Source organism: Aricia agestis, chromosome 7 (assembly GCF_905147365.1).
Source record: "Aricia agestis chromosome 7, ilAriAges1.1, whole genome shotgun sequence".
NCBI lineage: Eukaryota > Metazoa > Arthropoda > Insecta > Lepidoptera > Lycaenidae > Aricia > Aricia agestis.
This window is the reverse complement of record NC_056412.1, coordinates 4753339-4779540: the sequence shown is the minus strand read 5'-3', so window position 1 is coordinate 4779540 and position 26202 is coordinate 4753339. Positions and strand designations below refer to the sequence as shown.

General features: G+C 39.5%; 1 protein-coding gene across 6 annotated transcripts in view; it reads left to right on the top strand.

The window, feature by feature from the left end:
- Positions 1–25746, top strand: part of LOC121729147 (uncharacterized protein KIAA0930 homolog) — a 52250-nt gene extending 26504 nt beyond the window's left edge. The window contains exons 1-8 of one of the 6 annotated variants that reach the window (XM_042117549.1): positions 4156–4214; positions 4647–4745; positions 15717–15857; positions 22541–22660; positions 22790–22921; positions 23001–23160; positions 24340–24489; positions 24788–25746. In XM_042117549.1, coding sequence (XP_041973483.1) covers positions 4674–4745; positions 15717–15857; positions 22541–22660; positions 22790–22921; positions 23001–23160; positions 24340–24489; positions 24788–24828 — 816 coding nt within the window. In that variant the 5' untranslated portion in view covers positions 4156–4214; positions 4647–4673 and the 3' untranslated portion in view covers positions 24829–25746. The other 5 variants (XM_042117551.1, XM_042117548.1, XM_042117552.1 and 2 more) reach the window with 5 other exon arrangements.
- Positions 25747–26202: the final 456 nt, after the last annotated feature.

The following is a 26202-nucleotide window of genomic DNA, read 5'->3' as shown; positions in this document are numbered from 1 at the left end:
GCAAACATGAAGAATAGACCACGTGAAGGGATATAGGCTATTTTTTGCGGAACAATGTACGGTTGCGTGAAATTCCTAAATTACGCAAACGAAGCCGCGCGCAATATCTTTATGTCATAAATTCGTAGGAAATTCAATTCTGTACATTGAATATTTTTGTACAATAAATAATACTTGGGATGTGTCATATGTGATCTACTATGCTAACGCGGACGAAGTCGCGGGCAACAGCTAGTATTATCATATAATTCATATATTATGTATACGTGCTTGTCCAAGCAATCAAGAGATCAATTGACTAGATATTTTAAGCTCTAGTGCAAACTAAATGAAGCGATATAATAATGTGCCATCGTAGTGTAGAATAGATGAGATTTCAGGTTCAACTTGCACTTTATAATTATCACAACATTTCAGTACAATTTCTGATTATAAAATATACTAGAGTCTAGACTCTAGAACAAGGCTTCCCAAACTTATTTGTACTGTGACGCCCTTGGGACTTTGCCATTTTTTACGACCCCCCTCAACTCAGCCCCCAAAAATACTTTCTAATTTTAGAACCAGCTTACATAAGTTATATTTGGATATTTATATTTTTATTAGGAAATAATGACCAAATCAAATCATAAGCATCTATAAAACAAAGTTGTTTTTTTCCTTCATGTCCCTTTGTTCCCTTTAATCTTTAAAACTACGCAACGGACTTTGATGATTCTTTCAGTGTTAGATAGCCCATTTATCGAGGAAGGCTATAGACTATATTTTATCACTCAAAGACTAATAGGAGCGAAGAAATAGAGGAAAATGTGGAAAAAACGTGGAAAACTATTTGAAAGGGCTAACTTGAATCGAACGCGCTAATCTCAGGAACAGTGGTCCGATTTGAAAAATTCTTTCAGTGTCAGATAGCCCATTTATCGAGGAAGGTTATAGCCTATAGGCTATATTTTCTCACGCTAAGACTAATAGGAGAATGTGGAAAAAACGGAGGAAATTATTTTGCTTATCTCGCAAACTACTGGAGCAATTTTTATGTTAATTGGCACAGATAAGAAGTAGACCACGTGAAGGATCATATGATTTTAATAATTTTTTCAGTGGCTATATTATATTTTATACCCGTACAACGCCGTGGCGGGTCGCTAGTCAAAATTAAAAGAGAAATTGAAAGATATTAAAACCTGCAACTCCAGCTAGAGTCTAGAACTAGATGATGCCCGCTACTCCGTTGGGCAAAAATTATCACGTGGGGACGGGTACATTTTTTCTGGATAAAAAGTATCCTATGTCAGGCTCTGTCCTTTCCCGGGACTAAGTTACCAAATCGAAATCAAAATAGTATATTTCTAAATAGGTTAACAAAGTTAACACTTTAACTGCCGCACTCAGAGTGGAACATTAATTGCTTAAATGTAATTAATTCAAAATTTTGACATAAGCCCCATACATTATCTGTCAAACTCTTCATTAAATTCAAGGTTAATCTATACAGGGTGTAACAAAAATAAGTGATAATACTTTAGGGTGTGTATTGAGTACAGAAATAGTTGAGGTTTAGGCGAAGTCTGAAGGCGGCACTATAATAAGGAATAAGAATTATTTGATTCTTTTTAGATTATGTTTAAGAATATTACGAGTACTTTTGTTTTTACCTTGGAAGTTGGTATTAATTTTTTGTTAAAAAATAATAATTTTACCCTTTTTAGTTACCTATGAGACCACAAGGCTATATTACTTATAGCTCGTTGTCTTAGAGTTGTACATATTATTACTAGCGGTCGCCCGCGGCTCCGGTCGCGTGGATGTCGGTTACGGCTGCAAAAAGCCTACCCAGGAAAGACTCGGTCAGCAAAATGATTTCCAGGTTAATTCACAGACTCCAATACTGACATCGACGACGCGGACGCAGTCATTATCCGAAGGGATGCATTTAAATATAGTGCACATTGCACAGATTGTCTTCCTCCCGCACACGCACCCCCGCTTGGTGACGCCCACTGTCGTTATATTTTAATTTTGCCATAATTTCAAAACTAAACGTCCAATTTTAATCATTTAAAGACCAAATGTTATCTACATAAACTGTACTTAGTGATGAAATAATTTATTTTCATAAAGATTAATAGCATAAGTAAAATAAACGCGTTTAAATGTAGTCCAAAAAAAAATCAAGATTTTTAAATAAAAAAATGGTTATTGTGCCTCACTCGACATAGACAAGTATAGTGTGTCCCGGACTTTTTTGTAGATATTTATAAGATCTACAATTACTTATAACATTTATGGTTCTATCTTTTATAGTTTCGGCAGCGTACGCAAAATAAGTAACTTTTCTGGTTGATTTTACACCTGGCGTCCGAAAAACCCAAATATCTTACGAAACCCAATTTTTTCCAAAATAAAATTTAGCCTTTGTTCAGCAGAAATAATGTAGAATCCATTGGCTTTTGCCTGGAGTAGTTTAAATAAAGCCAAAATCCTCGAACTTGTATCTATAAGGATTCAAAAGTTCTGTTGGGTACCTTCGGAACCAGGGTACATCCTGGTGCAAAATCTTACGTTTTGGTAGTATATGCCTGAAACACTTCAGAAAAAATCAAAATCACTATATGTTTCCATATAAATTTTGAGGAGTTCCCTCGATTACTCATGGATCCATCTCAGGTCACCACTTTTATGAACATAGTACCAAATTCGAGTCAAACCCTATACAACACAAAAAGAATTTTGTAAATCGGACCACAAACGGCTGAGTAATCGTTGAACATACATAAAAAAAAAATACATACAGCCGAACGTATTACCTCCTCCTTTTTGGAATTGGAAGTGGATAGAAGCGGCCTATAATGGTCTGTCAGCTTGTTATTCCCAAGGTAGATAATATGAATAATAAATAATAAAATAAGTTAAGTACCATATAATTCATAATAAACCTTAGCAGTTTAGCACACAACAGTTCTTTAACAACTTTTTTAAATTAAATTAGTTATTTTAAATACCGTAATTTATATTTAAATTTCAGCAAAATCGGTTCTGCTTCTACGGTTTAGGCACACAGACAGACAGACACACTTTCTCATAAATATAATATTAGTTAAGTATGGATGACTATCTATGTACTATGTATTACCAAAAGATAAAGCTATAAAAAGTGTGTTCCTTCGATTTACGAATGTCAGTAAAATCGCAAAACATAACACGGTTCCGCAATTAAAGATTACAGTTATATAACTTATATTCGATTAGAGAAATCGATATACTTAAAACAAAAATAGGAGACTATTTTAGTGTCACAACTCACAATCGTAATGACCGTAGCCCGAAATAGTGAGGTTGGCGGTGCGTGACGACACGGTGACCTTGAACTCGCCTGCAACATTATTAGGCAAAATAACCTCCTCCTTTTTGGAAGTCGGTTAAAAACATTAAGTAGCGTCAATTTTGCTACCCTACCTTAAACAGTTCCGTTAACTGACGACATGGCTGAGCTGAAGTACTTACGTACGTCGCTAGCTACGACGAGTGAGCTGATAAATCGGGAAGGTCCTTCTGAGGAAAATCCGCTATAAATAGGCAGGGGTCTTCTAATTATGTTATATACTTACCAAGAAACCGATACTTTTGAGAGGCTTTAGAATTAAGACCCCAGAACCAATAATAACGAAATTGGGATACAATATACATAATACATATAATCATTCATGACGGATGAGTGATGACTGATGAGTCACCGATAAGTACTGATGGAAATTAACTACTGACAGGTTTACCACCAAAACAAACACGTGAGTCATCGCTACTTCTTGAACCCTCTGCAACTGTACGGGGAAAATTGTTTTCCATTTTTATTCGGCCGCTTGTATGGCTAGACTAGGTCAGTCCATACTCCATTGTCTGATGCGAATTATACTAAAATTCGTTCTTCGTGGAAATACTTCCAATCTAAATAGAACGTTCGCGTTGAGTAGCTTGTATTTTATGATTAACATATTTCCATTATCGTCGCCCGTCGGTATATTTCTTATTCATTGCAGCTATTTAGTGGTTTATTATTTTATCAAACTTGTTACTAATTACTGTAGTTGTTGTATTACTGTATTAATAGTAATTACTGTATTACAGTCCAGATTACTAGTAATCTAGATTATTCTAGAATAATCCGCAGTTTCTCGCCTGTATGACCTACGACACGTGGTCACGCCAAAGAAAAGGTAGTATTATAATAATTAATATGGTATCTCTGCTGCATCCAGTGTTCATTTCTAACCAGAATGAAAAGGTAAGCTAGTATAAATTATTCCTTCAAGCCCATTACATCTCAAATCTCAAAGTTCAAGCCCCATAAGGACACCGGTGACCGCGACAACAATAGAATACAATAGCATTTCCAAGAATCCCCGATCGAAGGATTAAAACACTTACCTGCTTTATGAGAGATGCTGTTCGGCTTTACTCTAGCAAGTAGCAACATTGTAAATTCTTATTTCATAATCTAAGTACTAATTAACTTGTTTTTATTGCCTTTTAAAGTTTAAACTGTGATTTGTATTAGAAGCAATAAACCTTATACATTGTTACTGATGGAATGCCACTTCCCAGTAAATTAGTTATTAGTTAAGTTTATAACATTAGTGGTGTTGCAGGTGTGGGCGTCCCCGAGCCGCCGCAAGATGGACACGAAGGGGGAGGGGGAGGAGATGACCTACCCCCACATATGCTTCATGGTTGACAATTTCGATGAGGTACGTACCGTAGGTAGCCCGTAACCACGTGGGAGAGCCATGCTTTATACGTGGGAGAGCCATGCTTCGGCCCGAATGGGCCGGCTCGACCGGAGAAATACCACGTTCTCACAGAAAACCGGCGTGAAACAGCTTTTGCGCTGTGTTTCGCTGAGTGAGTTTACCGGATGCCCAATCCCCTACCCTATTCCCTTCCCAACCCTCCCCTATTCCCTTCCCTACTACCCTATTACCCTATTCCCTCTTAAAAGGCCACAACGCACCTGCAGCTCTTCTGATGCTGCGAGTGTCCATGGGCGACGGAAGTTGCTTTCCATCAGGTGACCCGTTTGCTTGTTTGCCCCCTTATTTCATTAAAAAAAAAACACAGTACATAATAACTAGATGACGATCGCAACTCCGTTTCGCCGAGATTCGTTTATCGCGCGGAAACAGTAATTTTTCCGCACCAAAAACGTTTTAACGTTTATTATAAGTTTATGTCGTTAAACATCTCTCAAAGTATCCCCATATCAAATCCATACTAATATTAACAATGCAAAAGCGTGTCTGTCTGTCTATCTGTCTGTTACCTCTTCACGCCCAAACCGCTGAACCGATTTTGCTGGGTATGTACATACTTTGAGACATAGGATACTTTTTGTCTCGGAAAATATGCGGTTCCCGGGCGATAAACGAGTTTTGTCGCAACCACGTCGCAACGGAGATGCGGACGTCATCTAGTTCTATATAAATCGGTTCATCTGTGGTAACTGGTAACGGACAGACAGACAAACTATCGCATTTATTAAATTACTATGGATTCCTTTTAACTTTATAGTTTATACCTATTGGATAAACTTAAACGACAAACACGTTACAATTTAATATGCGTAGAACTTACTCGTTCATCACATTTCGTCATAAATACATATACAATAAACTGTTGAACGTTATAAAATATAAATTACTTATTGAAATGTAACCTAACTTGTGTTCATACTGACTTAGTCTAGTTATTTTCGTATAATAAATTTAATATAAATTCTCGCATAAACCAAGCGTAACAATATAGGGTGGGGGCTGGGGTGCCACAGTCACTTTTTGAGACGGATTGTAGGGAATGGGGGTGCCTCTCCTCGCCTTGACTGGTGTCCAGCGGGGCTAAAATGGTCGCTTAGTTGAATCATACAATGAATCATTTACGATTCATTTTTAAACTTCTCTTAACGTGCAATTCATTTAATGATTCGTACTAAGCAATTCATTTGTTTGACATTTTTCTATAGCCGGCGCCAGACATGGGCTTCAAAGTTTGGGCAAACTGCACAGATAGGAAAATGCCAACAATAACTTTGCACAAATAGGCAAATGTCAGTGCCACACTTGGCGAATTTGCGTATTTGATCACATGTCTGGCGCCCGCATATGAAAAGTCGTAAAAATAGTCCAATAAATCCGAATTGCTTTTCTGTCAAATAGCAGAATCATCAAATGTTACTATAAACGTCATCTTTGATCTTAGAAGTTAGAACTATTCTTATGTCGTAATACATTATAGAAATTGTTTAACTAAAGAAATTTAGAATTAAAGTGGGTTTCAAAACTTTGAAGTTTGTATACAAACATGACTAAAGTAAAAAATGTTGCCAGCATATAGCATGGCTTCATAACGTTATCGATTACTAGACTGACGATATTGCTCGTAATATCGTCGCTGAATTGATTGAGAGGAATTGCTAAAAGTTACCATTTTAGCCCCGCAGGCTGACGTAGGCGCTCGTTAGTATTGAGATGATAGATTCGGCCCTGACACGCTTCTCAAAGTATTGCCTCTAATGTTGGTATTTGATATTCTTGACGTCAATATATCCCGCAATATATTTGAGAAATTGGCCGTCAAGCCATCAGACCTAAAATCTGCTCGTAATGTTTGTAATATCTATGCAAATATGTATGCATTTTTACCGTTATTTTATTAACTCTCAACGAAAAAAAGAGGGGTGTTTTGACGTGTCTGTCTGTCCGTGACATCGTAGGACCCAAACGGGTGATCCGATTTTGGTCTAAGCAGTTTTTGTTTGTTTGAAACCTGACATGATTGAGAGGGTTCCTACTTCCTACATTAGTCGATCATCATCAGCCCGCTCAGTGCTGTTAAATTCGAATTTATCCGTTTTCATCATCATAAAGGTTTCACGAAACGGATAAACCTGAATTTCCATGGTTTTGGTAGTACTTACCTACTTATATCTCAATGGTTTTGATCGGTTCGTGAAGTGTGTGTGAAGACCAAATGCATTCTGATTCCTGACAATAGAGTATTTAATCGTTTTTTTGTCATTTCTTAATTTAACGTTAATTCGTTCTCCTTTGGTACTTTGTAAGCAAGAGGGTAGAAGATCGTCTCCCAGTCGCGTGCTGTTCGTTGTTACCGCTGTAAGTTGTAACAATGCAGTGCCGCCTTGACCCCGAGACGCTAACAGGCTTATAGGTCGTCTGTAATCCATCGCCATTACATGCTCATTTATTATACTTCAGTGGCAGCAATACGTGGCAGTTGACTGTTCCTTCAAAGTCACACAGAAGTACTCACAATATAAGTAATCGATACTCATTATGTCCAAATTCTTAAAACAATCAACAGAGTAAAGACACTAAAGACATTGGCACGTTTTCTTTTCTGTTAGGTATAATTATTTTTAAAAAATCCCGCAGAGGTTTCATGCTCGCGGGATGGCAGATAGGTATACAGTGTGTAACAAAAATAAGTGATAATACTTTAGGGTGTGTACGTGTTCCTTGTAGAGAGTTCACTGTGAAAGTAGCAGCGCTGAAAGACTAAATTTTTTTTTCACTTTTGTATGGGCAAGGGCCCGAGCGTCACGAGTTTCCCCATACAAAAATAAAAAAAAAAATTTGGTCTTTCAGCGCTGCTACTTTTACAGTGCACTCTCTACAAGGAACACGTACACACCCTAAAGTATTATCACTTATTTTTGTTACACCCTGTATAATATATATATCATAGGCGCTTGGGATTCTTACATTAACCTAATGAGCAATAGCCGTTTTTACTGATGCGTTGGGATTTGGCATGCATAGCTGATACAGGAAGTGCTAGGCAGGGGCCCGTAAACCACATCAATCGGTTAAATTTTATGGTACTTGCCTAAACCTTCATTATTCAGGCCTCTTTGAATTGCAATTTACCTTGAAAAGCATTTCTTGGTATCATGTTCAACATATCGAAAACGATACCTAAATCACCCTAATATAATACCAAGTAGCTGGTAATTCAACGACTTACATTACTCGTAATTGGCTTGAGGGGATCCGGGCCGGTACCAGGAAGTCTAATACTATTAACAAATTAGAACCAAGGAATGCTCCACTAATGTATTACGTTAGCATTTCTTATTAAAACCTCGTTAACGTTTAATCAATCTTATTCTCGGGGCTATAACATCGCATCGCATTGTAGTGTATTACATTATGTATATTGCTTACGGTGGTCTTAGTACTTAGACCTACATCGAATGGTCTCATTGGTCTGGGACTATTACTAAAGCGGCTAGTTGCAGTTGAAATTCTGGCTTGAACTGATTTCAAAAGAGGAGGTCCTTATTTAGGAGAATTGGTTTCCCACGCCATTTTGTGCCAGGGATGGAAATTCACATACGAAGTAATTGTAATCGAATGAAAATCCATAGTCCCTAGACGCGTCATATGTAATAAAAAATGTGGCAATAGTCTATGGACTCGATGCAATGGTATTCCACGGCTCTGACATTGACCTCGGAGCTCTATTGACCCACAGCTCCGGCGCCTGACTGTGAGCGGTGACGCAACACTTGGCCGTCGACCATCTCGTCAATGGGTTCGAGCCAACTAGAGCTAGAGCTTCGGCTGCTAGACGCCTCGTTGAATGAAGTTAAACGATGACGTAAGTGGTCACACATGACATGGTGCCGAGGTCTTGGACCATTACGATTAAAATTCCATCGAACCGACGTAAGAAGCTGCTTTAATAGGCTACTTTACATTCATCTTCATGAATATTAATTTAACTACATATTTCTTACGCAACCAATGAAACAGCTGAAAATACTCTATTAAGTCAAGTTTCAAATAAAGCCAATTAAATATTTGATCTTGTATTTTTAAATCTCGAGTCCTTGTACATAGTCATCAGTCATCACTCATCGTCAACGTCTGTCTGCAGTTCTGCACTCTGCAGTTATGTGCAGAACAGTGCCGTTCGGTGTTGGACGACTCTTCTTCTTTGTGTCTGAATAGTGAATTATCATCTTTGTATAGTAACCTAATTCCTTTGAAATGGTTCGACCTATTTTTATGTTATTTTTGGGCGTTTCGTAGGAAAATGGACCGTGGCTTGTTAACTATTTTATTGTCAGTGTACTAATAATTTATGTGTTTAGTAGAGTAGCGTTTGCTTGCAGCAACATTAATTCCTTATAAGTAATCCAGGCTAGAATAGATAGGTCAACACTCAACATTAATCAATATTGAATAAATAAATAAGTCAATATTGAAATTACATGGTCGTTAACTAAAAGTAATAACTATTAAATAAGTACTTACTTTAATTACTATTGTCTAGGATTTTAACAATGGCCATTGTGTGTTAATGCCCTGATTGAGGTTCGAAATAATGTCTGATCTTATTATGACAAAACCAATGAGTTTCTAAAATACTAGAGTAGCAATGTCTTACAAAAGATTCTCAGAAATGCGTAACCACTTTTTTGTTCAAAAGACAATGTCAAGTCATATATTCGTTATGTCATTATGTATGTGAGATATGCCTGCAGGCATCTTCGAAGTGGCAACGCGTTGCTACCGTAAACTTCCAATCTAGTTACGTTAGTAACATAGAATATCATTGGACAAAACACTTTTTTGAGACTTCGTTAGACGTGGTAGGACAAAATTTAGTCGACAGTGATCGATACGTAATTATTATTTGGACTGTATCCATTATCCATGACCATTTACTTTAAACGCATTGTTCTTATCAGTGAGTCATAACATCATGTTTACTCTGCTAATTATTTCGTAATATATTTCTGATACTATTTGATCCTACTAGCGGAAGAGTCGAGAAGGATATGAAGCGATAAAGACTAAAGTCATCGTCTTACTGTCAGCTGTCACTTGTAAGATACCAGCGCTTACAGAATAAAGTCTATACTTACCTAATTGTTAAAAGGTTAATTATAGAAGTGTACACATTCTAGAAAAATCTGTGTAAACTGTAGATGTTCTTCTAAAAATGGTGATATCCCCACCATTTTAGTTAGCTTGAAGTTGTCATGTAATTACTTATCAAATATTAATATTACATAACCTGCAGATATCAGAGGCAGCATTCAGCAGTCTATCGTAAGTGAAAATACGTGTTCGTGTACAAGCAAGAATATTGTTTATGAACTAATTCCTCGCCAAAGTGATACTGCTAATTGCTATGCAATAAATGCTCGTTACTGTAGTGTATTGATAAATAAAGATAGACACGCCTACAAACTAATGGGGTATTGGGAAGGGATGGTCGCCAGACGTGAGAGCTGTCGCTCACTTCTTCACAGGGGCGGATCTTGAATTTGTGGGGCCCTGGGCTAATACTGCTTTGGGGCCCTACCTAATTACTCAACTAATTGCCATTTTAACAAGAAACTGTTTTCTTTAGTAATGTAGGTATAATTATGTTAAGTGCAGGAAGAAAATAGGAAAACAAAATATTTTATTATTAGGTCCCCAATAATAGACAATACACGGAATACACCGACTGCTATGCGCACACGGGTTGATAGATCGCAGTGTTGCCAACCCTATGATCGGATTTATTTAATTCTAGATAATTTTTATTATTGTCAATATCATCTTTTGGTTTCAGTTCGGTTGGGGGCCCTCTGCATTCGCGGGGCCCTGGGCCTAACTATTGTACATAATACATATTGTACAGTTACATCATCTACATAATACATTCTACAGTAATAACTACACTAGGCGGTGATAATTATTTACTAAGCAAGTCTTATAATTACTAAGATAGTATTAGTGGTATTAGGTAGAAATAAATCCTGTATTTTAATAATGTTACCTGATCGCTCTCAATCTAGGGCACTTAAGTTTTAAAAGGAATCCGCGTTCCCGTTGTTGACAAAAACAAAAGTTTATTACGCCGAACTCCGAAGTGCAGTGCCGTAAATAGTCTTTTTCGCGCCCTGTGCGAGCTCCTATAACTGCACCCTTGTCTTTTAACCGACTTCAAAAAAGGAGGTTATATTATGTTCAGCTGTGGATATTTTTTTACTACATTGGGAAACATCTTTTTGGCGCAGTGGGAACTTATTGGGAGCAAACCGAAAAAATAAGAGTCTTCCTTGGTCCTTGGCTATTCGTGCGCCCCCCAGAGTCTACGCCCTGTGCCTGGGCACCGGTGGCACCGCCATATTTACGGCACTGCCGAAGTGTGTCGATTACAAAACCTTTCCTGTTTTAGTTCTGTACACGGCGTATCTATCAAGGTATGCAATGCCATTGGTAGGTAGTTTTATCTCGATATCATTATTCATGGTCGGCTGGTTTATATACAAAAACGCCACAAGTAATTATGCGTGGAACAAAGTTGTATATTGCGGCTGGACTTCCTAGAACCTCGTGTGATGCTGTATACTCACAATGTTCACATACGCGATGACTCACACGCGTGACGCCAGCTCCCCGTCCACCTCCACTCACCGGCGCGGGCGTAACAGCCGATAAGCTCGCTTCAGCTAGATTGCAGATAAATCTGTATTCGTACTAGGTATCCTATAGGACTCGTAGGTCATTAAATCAATACTTCATCTGTGAATCCGCGCAGTCGTGCCCTTGACCCGGCTGTCGGCTAGGAGCCGGTGTATGTAAAATAAACAAGAGCCTTTGTTTACCATTTCACTATTCAGAATTGAAAGTTTCACGTGAAATATGGACGTCGATGTTTGTTTTGAACGTTGACAGATGTGTATTTAATGGTGGCCTCCAGTTTGATATTGTTACAAAATGGACTAGGCAATAATTATTAAAATCTATATATTATATAAAACTCAAAGGTGACTGACTGATTGACATAGTGATCTATCAACGCACAGCCCAAACCACTGGATGGATCGGGCTGAAATTTGGCATGCAGGTAGATATGACATAGGCATCCGCTAAGAAAGGATTTTGATAAATTCCAACCCCAAGGGGTTCAAATAGGGGATGAAAGTTTGTATATAATAATACTTTTTAACGCGAGCGAAGCCGCGGGCAAAAGCTCGTTAATAATAAGTTCACTATAACATAACGGCTAACCTCAAACCCCTCGAATATTTACGAAAGTTTAATATTATTGCTAATTATGAGTAATTACCGAATACTTAGATGTCAGCGGGGCTAAAATGGTAACTTTTAGCAATTCCTCTCAATCAATTCAGCGACGATATTACGAGCAATATCGTCGGTGATTCATCTAATTTTGTAAAATAACGTCCTACGTCAATGGCAATTCAATTCATTAGCAGATTCATAATTGAAACTGTATTGCCATTCTGAAAAACATAAAAACGAACATGACCGGTTTTTTTTTCTACATTTATTTAAGATTTTATGAATGATCCACGAAATATTTGATATAATTGTTATATTTTATGTATTAAACTGTACATTTATTGTATATTTGTTCATTAAAATCATTTTATAACTAAAAACAAAATGTTGGTTAATAATTTCACCATAATCTTCAAATATCGTTATATTTTCGTAACGTTACTGCCGCAAGGGCATCTATGCCCATATAACAATATGAAAATTTAACCGATACTTGAAATTACTAACTATATGGAAACATAATATGGTGATTTTGATTTAAAGAGAAGTATCTTAAGCATATGCTACCAAAAAGAAAGATTTTGCACCAAGGTATGCTATGGTTCCGAAGATACTAAGAGAACTCCGGATTCCTTATAGATAAAAGTTTGGGGGTTCCGGCGCTGTTTTACGAAGAAAACATATTATTATGCTAGTATGTAAATTACATTCATCATCATCATCATCACTACCATCACACCACAGACCAATTATACATGAGACTCTTGAATCCCATAAAAAACAGCGTGTCTGCAGTTTTTAGTTCTCATCTGAACAATAGATGGCGTTGAGTGTATCAAATTAGCCTAACAAATAAAAAATACAATAAATAAATGCACCATCTAGTAGACTATTTTTAAAACATGTTCACAAACTGCAAAATTCTCCCAAAGATGTCGCTGATTAATTTTAATCGGAAATGATATTTACTAAAGCTTTCTTAACTCTTTTAGTTTTTGGCTCTTGTAAAATATCTATATTTTTTTATAAATATAGATACTAAAAAAAAATCCGTCGGCGGGATTCGAACCCGCGACTCCCGGCTTGAGCTACCAATGCGCTCATCCATCTGTTTTTTTGACATTATGTATTTCTATTGCCGCTATAATACTATATACTAAAAACAAAATAAATTAAATATTTAAGGCGGGCTATATGTAGCTTCATTCTGCATCCTCTATCAGCTGTATCACGGGGAGTGCTCTGAGGAATTGTTCGGAATCATACCTCCTGCAACTTTTCGCCATCGCCCCACGCGAAAAATATACTTACCATCCTCATCACCTTGATGAGTGGCAGTCTTCCACCGTGAATTTTTCGCGTAACTTTCTGCCGCGCACTGTAAAACTCTGGAACGAACTGTCACCAGCAGTATTTCCGGACCTATACGACCTGCAAACCTTCAAGAAGAGAGCGTATTCCCTCTTAAAAGGCTGGCAACGCACCTGCAGCTCTTCTGATGTTGCGAGTGTCCATGGGCGACGGTAGTTGCTTTCCATCACGTGACTCACGACTTACAAAATTACGCTCGTTTGGCCTCACCCTAAGGGTTCCTTGTTGACTACGGAACCCTAAAAAGTAGGTAAGCACAAATCTTGCGAAAAAAATTTTTGGTGCTCGAAGTTGGGCTTTGAGTGAGATTTCGTGCGTCTACTAACATGAACGGAAGGTGTCGCGTCGAACTGGCATCGTTGCATACCAAAAATTACCGTTAAAAATATCAGTATTAATAACGTTATTTTTATACCTATAGGTATCTAAAAATGAATCGTAAGTGATTCATTGTATGATTCAACTAAGCGACCATTTTAGCCCCGCAGGAATCCTTCGAATCATTAAATAGAATATTATGTTGTACAATATTATATTTAATGCTTTGTTTATTTCACCAAATGAAACCATGCGGCTTGTGAGGTTCCTCACTTTAAATGGAGTTTGAGAATTCGGCTGTTATAGGAGCTCATTGTCTTTACCAGTTAAAGTAAAAAACATGCAAAGTAGCCAAAGGTGTTCTTGAAAAACAAAGTGAGTAAGTAATTGCATTTAAATACAATTAAAATTTGAGGTAAAAATACGCAAAGATGAAAGAGCGTGCAAGTAGGCGTACAGCGACCTGGGCAAGTGTCACGGTCGCGTCGGTTCCCAGAAACGTGACGTAGCTCCAGACATCAGTTTGAGCCACGTCTCCAGTCTTATTGTGAATCGATACGTCACCATTAGTTGCAAATATTAAAATAGCTGGTGATTCAATTAAAACTCCCAAAGTTAGTGCTCTCCCGTCCAGGCATTTCAGAGTTACATTTATTTACGTGGAGCAACTCATATTCCCTCAGCGAGTTGGCACGAGACGCGGGTATCGCTTGTTGTCGTTGGCAGTCGGCACACTCATGCTAATGTTGAAATTATGTTCAACTAAAACAATCGACATTTACATTCAGGGTTTCAAACTACGCGCTACGTAGGTACACCTTTAGATATGCGTTCTTTTGTGTACAAGACTTAAAGTTACACAAACAAAACAATTGTTTAAATTCCTCTGTTTTTGTTTTTATCGCCGGTGACTAGGAAATCAGCCGATAGCGATAAGGTCAGTCTTTGTTTGTCAGAAACGCAGTGGCCACGTTTAAGTACGGTATGCCACTCAAGATATCAACTGAGAGTTATTGATTTGTTAGATCCTATCTGTCATAATCATAACTCATAAGTCATAAGTGTCATAACATACTTACGTAGACGCCGCGGAGGTGTTTCAGTGGTTTTATGCTTGTCTCACGTTTACAGAGGTCGTTAGTTCGCCACCGTCGCGTCCGTTTCTTCGTAAAGAAGAGAAAAAGAGAACACATATTTGACAAAAAAACGATCACCTTTACCGAAGTAGGTAGGTAGGTACCCTTAAGTCACAACTCACATAACCATATTCACGTCAAACCTGTCATGATTAAGCCTTACAGGTTTTTATGTAATTAAAATATTATCTTCAGTATAAAATCTTTATTTTTCGCATTCCGAGAGCCGTCCTCACATTTCCTTCAAGTATCCTTCAACAGATTTGCGTATTTTCATATTACAATCCATCAGAACCTACGTAAAACTTGAGATTAGATAAGACTTAAGACGTATAATCCAATTAGGATAAGAAGTATTAGCTAATTAGAGCATTCTTAACTTAGGTTATTAAATTACGAGTATTTTCAAAGTTTAGCGTTGAAAACGTAATGATAGCAGAAAATGTTGCTTATTTAGGTCGAAAGACATGAAGAGTGTTTGGTAGCGGGAATGAATATGGAATAGGTAAAGTTTGCACTAAAATCGATTTTTAGGCTGTCCTACACCACCGCCTGAGGATCGAAGCGAAAAAATTGATGATAACAATAATTAAACGGGGACCTACAGTAACTATTCTCATGATTCAAATGTCGCTTTGATATCAAAAGACAGCAAGGGCACACGTGAGAGCATGCACTTGAAGCAACATTCGAGTTATTATGAACTGGCTCTCAAATGTGAAATAAATTTTGTTGAGAAAGTGGAAAACTTCGCTGTTTACTTCGCTTGTAACCATTAATTTATGTCCAGGTGTTCTGCGACATCGTGGTGCGTGATGGCGAGATGGTGTGCGTGGAGCTGGTGGCGCGAGGGCGCGGCGGCGCGGCGCAGGCTGTCATCTTCCTCGGATCCATCCGCTACGACGCTCTGACCAGGGTCTACGACGCCAGGGTGAGTGCATCTCTTATGATGAGATCCCAGGCATTTCTATATCCTTTCTAATCCAAGGCCTATAATCAGCTGCCTGATTACCTCTAATCTTTGTTCGATAGTAAAGCTGATTGCCTGATAAATGACGCGAAATTCGAGTTGCGAGTTATGACTTGGACATGACTTGGACATAGTTGCAGTATACTCTATCCTGGAAGTTGGAGTACCTACTAGACTCTAGACTCTAGAGTTCAGAACAAAACATTATGTTTCATTTAGGGAGATCGTAGACGACAGACTTTTTGGGCGATCGAGTCTGCGATCTCCCTTATGTTGTCATCGTATGTGTCAATCATCATATTATTATTATACTTTGATTATTAATTATGCCGCGCTAACATGGGTCGACATCGACAAGCTAGGGCCTAGGCTTTTATATCTTGTATAAAAAGTTAAACAAAAATAAAGTGTTGTTTTTCAGTCGTTCTTTCTAAAGATTGCAATATCTGTAACTGCTAAAGAACAAATACGGTCCTGTAAATTAATAATAATAAATAATTAACTATTGTAAATGTTAGCATAACTTCCTGGTATATATTAACAATAGGAAAAACTTAACTGATTAGCGCAGCTGCTGTTTAAGAGTTTTCCTGTTATTTACTTTTCGGTGCCGATTTGTCACGTGACGTAAAAGAGTTTACCCGACGAAGAGTTTTACTCAAGTATGAAGTATTGTTTTTTCACCCTTTTCACCCGCCTACGACCATAGAATCGTGCCCTCGCGTCGGGCCCTCGTAGCGCCTAAACTCCTGGTCCAATTTTAAGAAATCAGGTGTCAAGAGATTAGTAATTATTTAAATACTATGGTATACTTTTTCATAATTTTTATTTTTACATACTCGGTTTTTTTTTTATTATAAAATTTTTCGCACCAAGGATAATTGAATTAATATTATAAATTTTGAAAAATTATATACTTAATTGAAATCTCGGAATCAGCTCCAACGATTTTCATGAAATTTAGTATATAGGGGGTTTCGGGGGCGATAAATCGATCTAGCTAGGAATCATTTTCAGAAAATGTCTCAAATAATATCTCATTTGAACAGGTTTTTTTTTCTAATTCAAATCGGACGGGGCTCTCTGTGGGCTGTGGCGATAACAGAAGATGGCGGCATATTACGGCCACACAATAGACGTTTGTGTGTGGGCCGTGGAACAATACAGCCTCTGTAATTACTGCAGCTCATTACCGCAGGCCGCACGCCGCGGGCGCCTCCAGACTAATCCAATGAACAGTTCAGAAGGCCAATCCATAATTAAAATTTAAAAAGTTCTTAATCTAGGTAGGGGAAAATGAAACAGCAGGCATATCGCCTCGCGGTAAAATCGTTCAGAAACCTGACGTATGCAAATCCACATGTTGCCGGAGTGAAATTTCCGTCCGTCATTTCAGATCCAAAACCATCACGATCCTGTCGTAACTCGTAACTAACCTTGAAATAGACCTTGAAATTTCACTCGACGCGCCTAACTAAGTTACCCAGCAAACAGCTCGGAATATGTCACAAACAATCTAGGCTAAAGCTCTTTGGTATGTTGGGACTTGGGATTGAGCTGGTTTGAAAGCCGAGTACAGTGTGTATAGCTGCTAGGATAACAAAAGCCATTGCTGCGCCAGCCCGCTTTTGTGTTGGCGGTAAACAAACAGCTGAAGCGAAGTTTACAACGCCATAAAGTTAATGTTCATTTTCAAGGCACCGTCGATTTTTAGCACTAAACATAATGTCTTTACAAAGTGATCATAAAATATGCTAAAATGGTATTTTATCCGTTCTTAACCCATCAACTCCCAAGCGGCAAACGGCTTAAAAATCTATTGTGTCTGCTATACCCACGATGATCTCCATCCATAATAAGGTGTCGATGAATAGAAATAAAAAAATTGATCTGATTTCAATCCACACTCCAGTGGTTCATGGGTTCATTTGATGTGACATTTACAATAATATTATATACTTACTTAATAATATTATTTATAATAATATTATTGTTAGGAGGTAGGACAATATTATTGTCCTAATTACCTCCTAATAAGTCCTAGCCCAGAGGTCAGAAATCAGGACTTAAGTGTCTGATACACGGTTTCAAACGGCGGTTTAAAACTGAAGTTTGAAACCGTGTAGATAGTTGCTTTATGCCAAATTTGGTATTTTTTGTCATAACTCATAAAACAACTACCAGGCGCTTTAGGAGTAATCTACTGTATAATTGTATTAAATTCTGTACTTACCTTTTTATTATGTACTTACTTTAAGTATTATGTACTTTAAAGGCTTGCTTTATTCTTGAAATTAGAAAGTGAATTGTATTTCTTTAGAAGTTACTTTATATAGAAGTTTTACAATTATGTCACCAACGAAATATTTCCCTTATGCCCAGTTTATGAGATTTTTACCGTAGTTTATCTTTTAAATAGTGCTGTTGTTTGTTTAAATATGCACTTAGTTAGGGTTGCCATCACCCAAATTCCCTTCGCCGGTCAGGCACGACAAGATTCCCGGACATTTGGCCGAAATGTGGTTATTTCCCCGGACACCTCTTAAACAGTATTTACGATAACGTCTTGCCAATTTTTGCTTTTCTAACAAGAATTTGTAAAAATCTAACTCAAGTGCAAGAAACCGTGTGTATGCTTGGCGAGTTTTTATCTTTCGTTTGTTGCTGCATGACTAAAAAGTTAAAATTCTCTCATCAAAAGTGTTTGGATTTCACCCGGACACTTTTTAAAAAACCGGCCGGACGCACCCCGGACGCCCTTCAAACTAGGACAAATCCGGGGAAACCCGGACGGATGGCAACCCTACACTTAGTGAATAGTTAAACTCTTCTCAAAAAAACCCAGAAACCGAACAAAAGTAAATATTCCAACTTTCCAAGTTATCGTTACGTATTTCTACAAAAACCCAAGAACGGGTGAACCGATTTGGCTGATTTTAGTTTTGAAATATAAGTATTATTATATCTATGGTATTAGATATTAGTTATTGTTTGTAGATGAAGACATAGTATAATCGACACGCAGACCTCGCTCCAGTTCCGACAAGGCTGGCGAGTGGCGACCAGCTTGACACATCAACCCTATAACAGCTCTTATTATATTATTATGTATTTAAATCTACAACTTTTTGGTAACCCTATTGATTTTTACTTAGATTAACGAATGGTCCCCGCGCTCGTCGCGCGCGGAGACCAATAATTAATCTAAGTGATTTTTACTTGAAAGTCTGCAATACTAATTACATGGCTGGGACAGAACGCTGGATGAAAAATAATTAAAAATTCGCTTCTAGCCATTCGTCCCACTCGGACGAAAGACTCGTGAACTACTCTTCAAAAACGCGTGACATAGGGTAAATTTTTTGTAGTAATATGTGGATGGTCCCTAGTAGTATGACATTTAAGAGAGATAAACCAATCTCCATGGACTTCTGGCAGCGTTTTTGATTTGTAGGATTTATAACTTCGCCGTCGAAATTATCGAATTCAAGTTGACTAAATGCAAGACTAGTCTCGGAGGATAAAGCAGTAGCCCACCATGTTTTAAGTGGTAAATCGCTCGGAATTTCGCAAGTCTGTTTGTGCTGTTACTGATAAGCTTATAATGGTGTTGCGATTACGATTAATGGACAAAACACACTGTTTTTTTATTACTAAGTATAAGTATACTTAAGTACTAGTTTTTTTTTATTAGACCCATTTTTTGTTTAGATCCAATTTAATTTTAAATTAAATTTAAAAAAAATGCTTTTGTAATTACTAATAACATACTTTGTGCAAGGTTATTAAAAAAAAACATCAATTTGGTCACATTTTTTGTTTACATTTCTAATCTATCATTCTAATTTATAAGGAGTCTTTGACAGTTCTACTTAATTATTTACCTACACTTAAATCGGTTTTAGAAAAACATTTGGTGCACTCTTCAGATACAGGTAAATTATTGGGTTAACTGTGAAGGGAGGGTGAGGGCTAGCGATGAAGGCTCTGCCGCCGGCGACACTATGTCGCGACTTGTTGATATAGCCCACGCCCTCCCCCGCCCTGCCCCACCCCCGACGTGGCCAGCACAAGTGACATGTCACTAGTCGCCGTGAATCAATAGGATAATAATTGTACCCTAATATAGCATAGAATTGATTCCATCCTAGGATTGCCTGGCATACTCCAGTAGCTCTACCATGAGTTTAAAGCTATAGTTTTTATCGATACTCGATACCGACTACGTAAATATTTAGTATGGGAAATTGTACAGCGCCTCTAGCGGTCACTTGCGGAACTAAATCGCCATACTAAAAATTTACGTAGTCGGTATCGAGTATCGATAAATAACATAGCTTTAAACTCATGGTAGAGCTACATATAGGGAGATAAGCCTGAATAATGCACCTTGAGCATATATGCTGTCATAAGTAACAGCAGCTTGCCAAGCTAGCAATTTAATCCAATACCGTGTATTTTTATACACTGTATATGGTAGACATACTTAATATATTATCATAGTAGCTGATGCCGATAATGAGCAGAAAGTTCGATGAAATTAAAAATAATTGAGTGCAACTACGTAATATAATCGATAACATAATATCGCATAGGTACTTATCGAAGCAATAAAACAGTAAATAATGTCTACTTTCTAACTTTTAATCTAGGTTCTAGATTGTTAAAGTGTGTAGATAGCTTATACTGTTGCAATAATTTTGCTTTGATAAGTGTTATTATAATAATTACAAAAAGTTGTGTGTTCCAAAAAGATAATAATGTGTAATATTATTTATAAGTATAACTCACGTATAGGTAGTTGGACATAAACGGTTTAAAATTATTACATATTGTAGGTTTATCAATGTTGTAACTTCTAGTGTAAATTACGGTTGTAGCAGTCTGAGGACTTAAAAAAAAAACAAAAAATATTTAATTATTTATTTAAAATTAAAAATTACAATTTTAAAATTAATTATCCTAAAGCGACTGTCCTAATCGAAGTAGGATTAAGAAGTGACAAATGAAAAATGAAAATTATGATTCTGGAATTGAAACAATTGGGACCTAAAAGAATAAGCTATTGTATGGGATTGTAAATTAAAATTACATAATAAGTGGTTATTGTTAGTTTGATATTATCCTAGTACAATGAGTTAGTATACAATATTTTTCAAAAATAAGTTGTGAGGATATTAACTTTGGTATTACATTAATTAATTTACAAAAACCCCCTCTTCAGAGGTGAAGGCCTCCTCCAGACTATTCCATCTGTCTCGATTTTGGGCTACTTTAATGTAATCTGGGCCGGCGATCTTTCTAATTTCGTCGTCCCAGCGTGTAACAGGCCTTCCTATACGTCTCTTGCCTTCAGGTCCTTTCCACGATGTTACTATTGAGGTCCAGCGCTGGTCGTTTAATCTCGCAACATGTCCAGCCCATTTCCACTTTAGTTGTTTTGCGAAGCGGAGGGCATCTATAACTTTGGTTCGGTCTCTTATAGTAGTATGCCTTATTTTTTGTATTATTTTTATACCTGCCATGCTGCGCTCCATTCCGCGTTGGCAAGTGACAATCATTGCCTTAGCTTTGCTATTGTACTTCCACGTTTGGCACCCATATGTCAAGGATGGCAGTAGGCATGAGTTCATTACTTTAGATTTTATGTTACATTAGGGTTCCTTAATTTGTACGTACACTTCGTCCAGTTGTTTGTTTATTTACTATTGCGAGCGGTGATACAAACGACACCGGTATGCACGCACCCACACGTACGTTATATGTACGCACGCCCGCACACATGCGCGGCCACGTGCCGCACCTGTGGGCGGTACCATAACAACGTGCACCGAGAAAGTAAACAATAATAATAAGAAGTAATTAGTACCATCGAGGAAATTGATTCCTATGCAGTTGACAGACCAACGTCATTCGGTTGGATCATGTCAATTCAATGATAATTGTGATCTGTCGGCTGGGATTGACGTAATGCGACCAAAATACGTAGGTCCCCCATCTGCCTAGGAATCAACCTTTCTGATAGTACCTATACAATGCTTTAATTAACCAACTTCTTTGTCAGAGTAAGACTTCTTTTCAAGCCCACTTTCCACTCGAGACATCCTATAAATACTTTTCTTGTATAAATTATAAATAGTAAATATGTAAGTACTTATAATACGTTTTTATTACAATATAATTAAGCTTTGTTATACTACTATAAGAATAAGCTCATTTGAAGATCATCTTTCTTAATATTCGTAGGTACATTAAAATAAAAACACATTATTTTTTTTATCTTATCTGATAAATATATACTTAGTTCGGGGTAATTTGCATAATATTATTTAAGCGATAAATAGTTACAATGCAACGTCACCTGTATTTCGTATTAAATAACATGGGCGTAGCGAGGTACGGGCAGCCCCCCCCCCCCCTCTTACAAGAGCGATCGGTCGCTAATGCTCACGAGTTTCATACCTAAACATGCGGATGGAGCGGAGAGAGTTGCGGGGTGATGCCTCCCGCATTCAATCCCAGTTCGCTCCCTCATATTTTGTTTTTGATTTTTACCACACCTTCAATACTATTGTGAGATAACTACAATACTATTTCAATACTATTGTGAGATAACTACTAATGCCATCTATCGGGTGTTCCAGCAATCGTCGTTGTCGACGAAGGTCGCGCAGCGCATGTCTTTCGGGCTGCTGGGCGCTCGCACCGCCACACGCTGCGAGTTCGTCCGCATGAAGGGACCCGGTGGCAAGGGACACGCCGAGGTAAATAAACCCTTTGACCTCTTTTGTAGTTCTCAACGCCAAATCTGCTCAAATTTGCTATTATAATTTATAACGTTCAATGTAGCCAAATTATTCTTAAACTTCGTACTTTTTAATATTTGTCGCTAGGTGGCGGTGTCGAGGCCGCGCGGCGCGGGCACGCACACGCCGAGCTCCGAGCCCGGCATGTCCATGGCCGAGCTGTGGGATAGCGACTGGGAGGACGACGACCCCGACGACATGTTCCTGTATCGAAATCAGGTACTAGCAGTCGTATATTCAGTTAACGAACATCACGCGTCCGTCGCTCGTACGTAACTAGTGATCTGTCTCTCCACAGCGGCGGCTGAGCGACCCGAGTGCCAACATCACGACGTTCGTGCGCGGCGGCTGGCGCGCGCGCGACCGCGACCCGCGTGACAAGAGCCGCTCCGAGAATGAGGGCTTGGACTCGCTGCAAGACGGCCTGGCCGAGGTCGAAGCCGGCGACCTGCGCGACGGTACGTCCCCTCGCAATATACTTTATCTCGCTCGCACACATCATCGCCGCTTCTCAGTGTTACACGACCCGCTCTCGTTCACCTATATCATTCGTGTTTAATGCTTTCGATGTCTTCGCGTAAAAAATCGCGGGCCGGCCCGCCCGCCCGCGCTGTCGTTTTCCGCCCCCATGTCCCCAGCCTACACGCGCGATCGGCAACCAAGGACACGAGAACGGGCCGTCGAGCTACTCGGGAGCGGGCGATCTGTTCTCGTACATCACATCCGAGGCGGAACTCACTCAGTACAAATAGATTACCTCGCCCGCCGGGAGGACCCGTGCCCGACGCCGGCGTCGTCTCGCGTAGTCGGGACGGCGACGGCGGGCCCGGGCAAGCGGTGACGGTCGCGCGTGTGTGTAGGGCGGAGGCGCGGGCGGGCGGCCGCGTGGCGGCACTGCTGCGCGGCGGGCGGGGCGCGGGACATGCGCGACGTGTACCGGCGGCCGGCGCCCGACCTGTCGCCCGGCTGCCTGCGCACCGTGAGTCCGCGGCGGCGGGGCGCCCGCGCAGCGCCGCAGCCGCCTCCGCTGCGGCCTCGCACCGCGCCTCTCGCGCGCCCAGACGACGACTGCGAGCTGGGTTGCGACGCCGCGTGCCTGGCCGCCGCCGCCGCCCCGCCCGCGCCGCGCCTGTGCGCCGCCGCCGCCGACGCGCGCACGGTGCGCGGGGAGGAGGAGCTGCCGTGCGAGCTGGGCGGCGACGGCGACGTGGATGGGGCGGCGGTCGGCGCGGGCGGGGCGGGTGGCGAGCGCGTAAACCGCGGCGCGCGGGCGTACGTGACGTTGCCGCGGCGGCGCGGTGTGGCAGCGGAGCTGTTCCGCGACGCGCCGCTGCCGCCGCGCCGCACCACGCCGGATGGCACCGACATCTTCTACTGGTGCGACGTGCCGCGCCGCCGTCGCCCCGGTACTCGCTGCTCCTCAGCTTAATTGCTCGTTATATTTCTTGTTTGCGCACGTCACAATCGATCGAACTCTTGAAACGATCGATTTCGTAAAATCCCAACACCCTGTTCAGAACTGCTTCGTTGCTCGTTGCATAAGGTCCGCATTATTATTGGAGTAAATCATCATTGCCAACGCTACGACTTTAACGATAATAAAAAAATAGTACGCTGACATGTTTGTGTGCCGGCAGAGCTGGATGACGGCGCGTACAACCCGCTGTGGGCGCTGCGCGGGTTCTCGCAGACGTTCCACCTGTGGAAGGAGGGCAAGCGGCAGCAGTCGGCGCCGCTCAACGCCTACCTCACCTACGTCACGCTGCCCTGGTGGAGTATCGCTAAAGGTGAGCTCTCCTGGCTTTACCGACGCCGTTTACATTGGCCTCAATTTTTATATGTGTCAGTAACACCTCAAAATACTTTTTAGGATGCTAGCTTGCTTGCAGAAACGCGGCTGGGGCCGTTGGCTTGTAGTTTTAAACGTAATATAAACGAAATATAATATTATTATTTCTAGGTAAACCCCTTAATGTCAACGTTGTTAATATAGTGTGTCAGAGAACAGACTGCTATTTGCGAATAGTGTCATCTAGAAGCATTTATATATATGAGGCGTGCCACTAATGTGTCTAATGTCTACAGATATCCTAGACCACCGCGAGGAGCCGATCCTGACGTTTTGAGTGCACGGAGCGACGCGCCTGCCGCCCGCGACGCCGCTCGCCGCTCGGTGATGCTCGTTCGTACTGCTTGTGCACTGAGGGCCCTTTTCCTTCATACGTCGTATTATCGCCCGTGCGCCGATCGGCCGCATGATCGACAACATGCTCTTAACCGCATGTTGCCCGCATGACTGGCATGCGGGCAACATGCGGTTAGGAGCATGGCACAAAATCATCTTAGAAATGAAAGAATGCGGGCGACTTGGACACTTACGGCCTGTCCACATCTCCACGTCACGACTTCATCAACGTGGAACGTAACGTACCAGGTTACCGCACCGTTCCACGTTGAGGATGTCGTGACGTGGACCTGTGGACAAGCCCGTACGCACGCGGGCGATAATACGCATAATAGGAAAAATGCTCTGAGCCAGGTTTTCGAGTACCTCGGTGCCGGCGGCGCGCGGGTGTATCGAGTAACTCGTAAGATCTCATTTCGTTTATTTTCGTATTCAAAAAAGTCCTAGTCAAGCGTTTGTATTTTGTATGATAAAAATATATTTTGTAAGTGGAGCAGTGATTAACATAGATAGATTCGGTATCCGTTAAATAAGTACGAGAGACATTCGAACGAATATGTATAGAATATTTTTATTGTATGTAACCTTGTGTATTAATAGCAATTTAAAGTAGCAAAACCTATAAGACATAATATTATGACAAAACGCGTGACTTTCTGATGTTTACGTCTAATGATTAAAGATGGCGTTTCAAAGTGTAATCAGTTTCAAAGAAACTTAAAAATTAACGATTATGCGAATTTAAATCAGTTAATATTCCTAAATAAAAGCGTGCTAAACGATCTATTAAATCATTTTTTTTCAACTACAAACAAAGCCATCTGGTGTAACTTTTTGGAACTATTTTATATCACTTCTTGAATTGTTTTTCTTCTTTTTACTAATTAATTACTTAATATATAATAATATTTGCTATTTTTATTTTAAACATAACCTAATCTTAGCACTTACAATTGTGCACAGCAAAGTACTTTTAGATTAATCTTTTCAAAATAAGTTTTGTTAATGGTACCAATATAAAACTTTGTATTCTAGTCATTAATACTATTAATATTAATTAATACTACCACTAATTGCATTCCACTAACTATAACTTATTTTATAAACAGTTAGGAATCTAATGAAAAGACTGGTGGTGTATTTTTATGTTATTTCGAGATAAGATATAATAAAGATAAGAATAATTTCTATGTCATTAGTTACAGGTTTATATTTTCCGATAAAACTTCTATGTATGACATAATAAATCGTAAGCAAACATAAAAATAAGACACAAACAAGGATTAATGGTAGTATGTTATATGTAGGTGGTTTG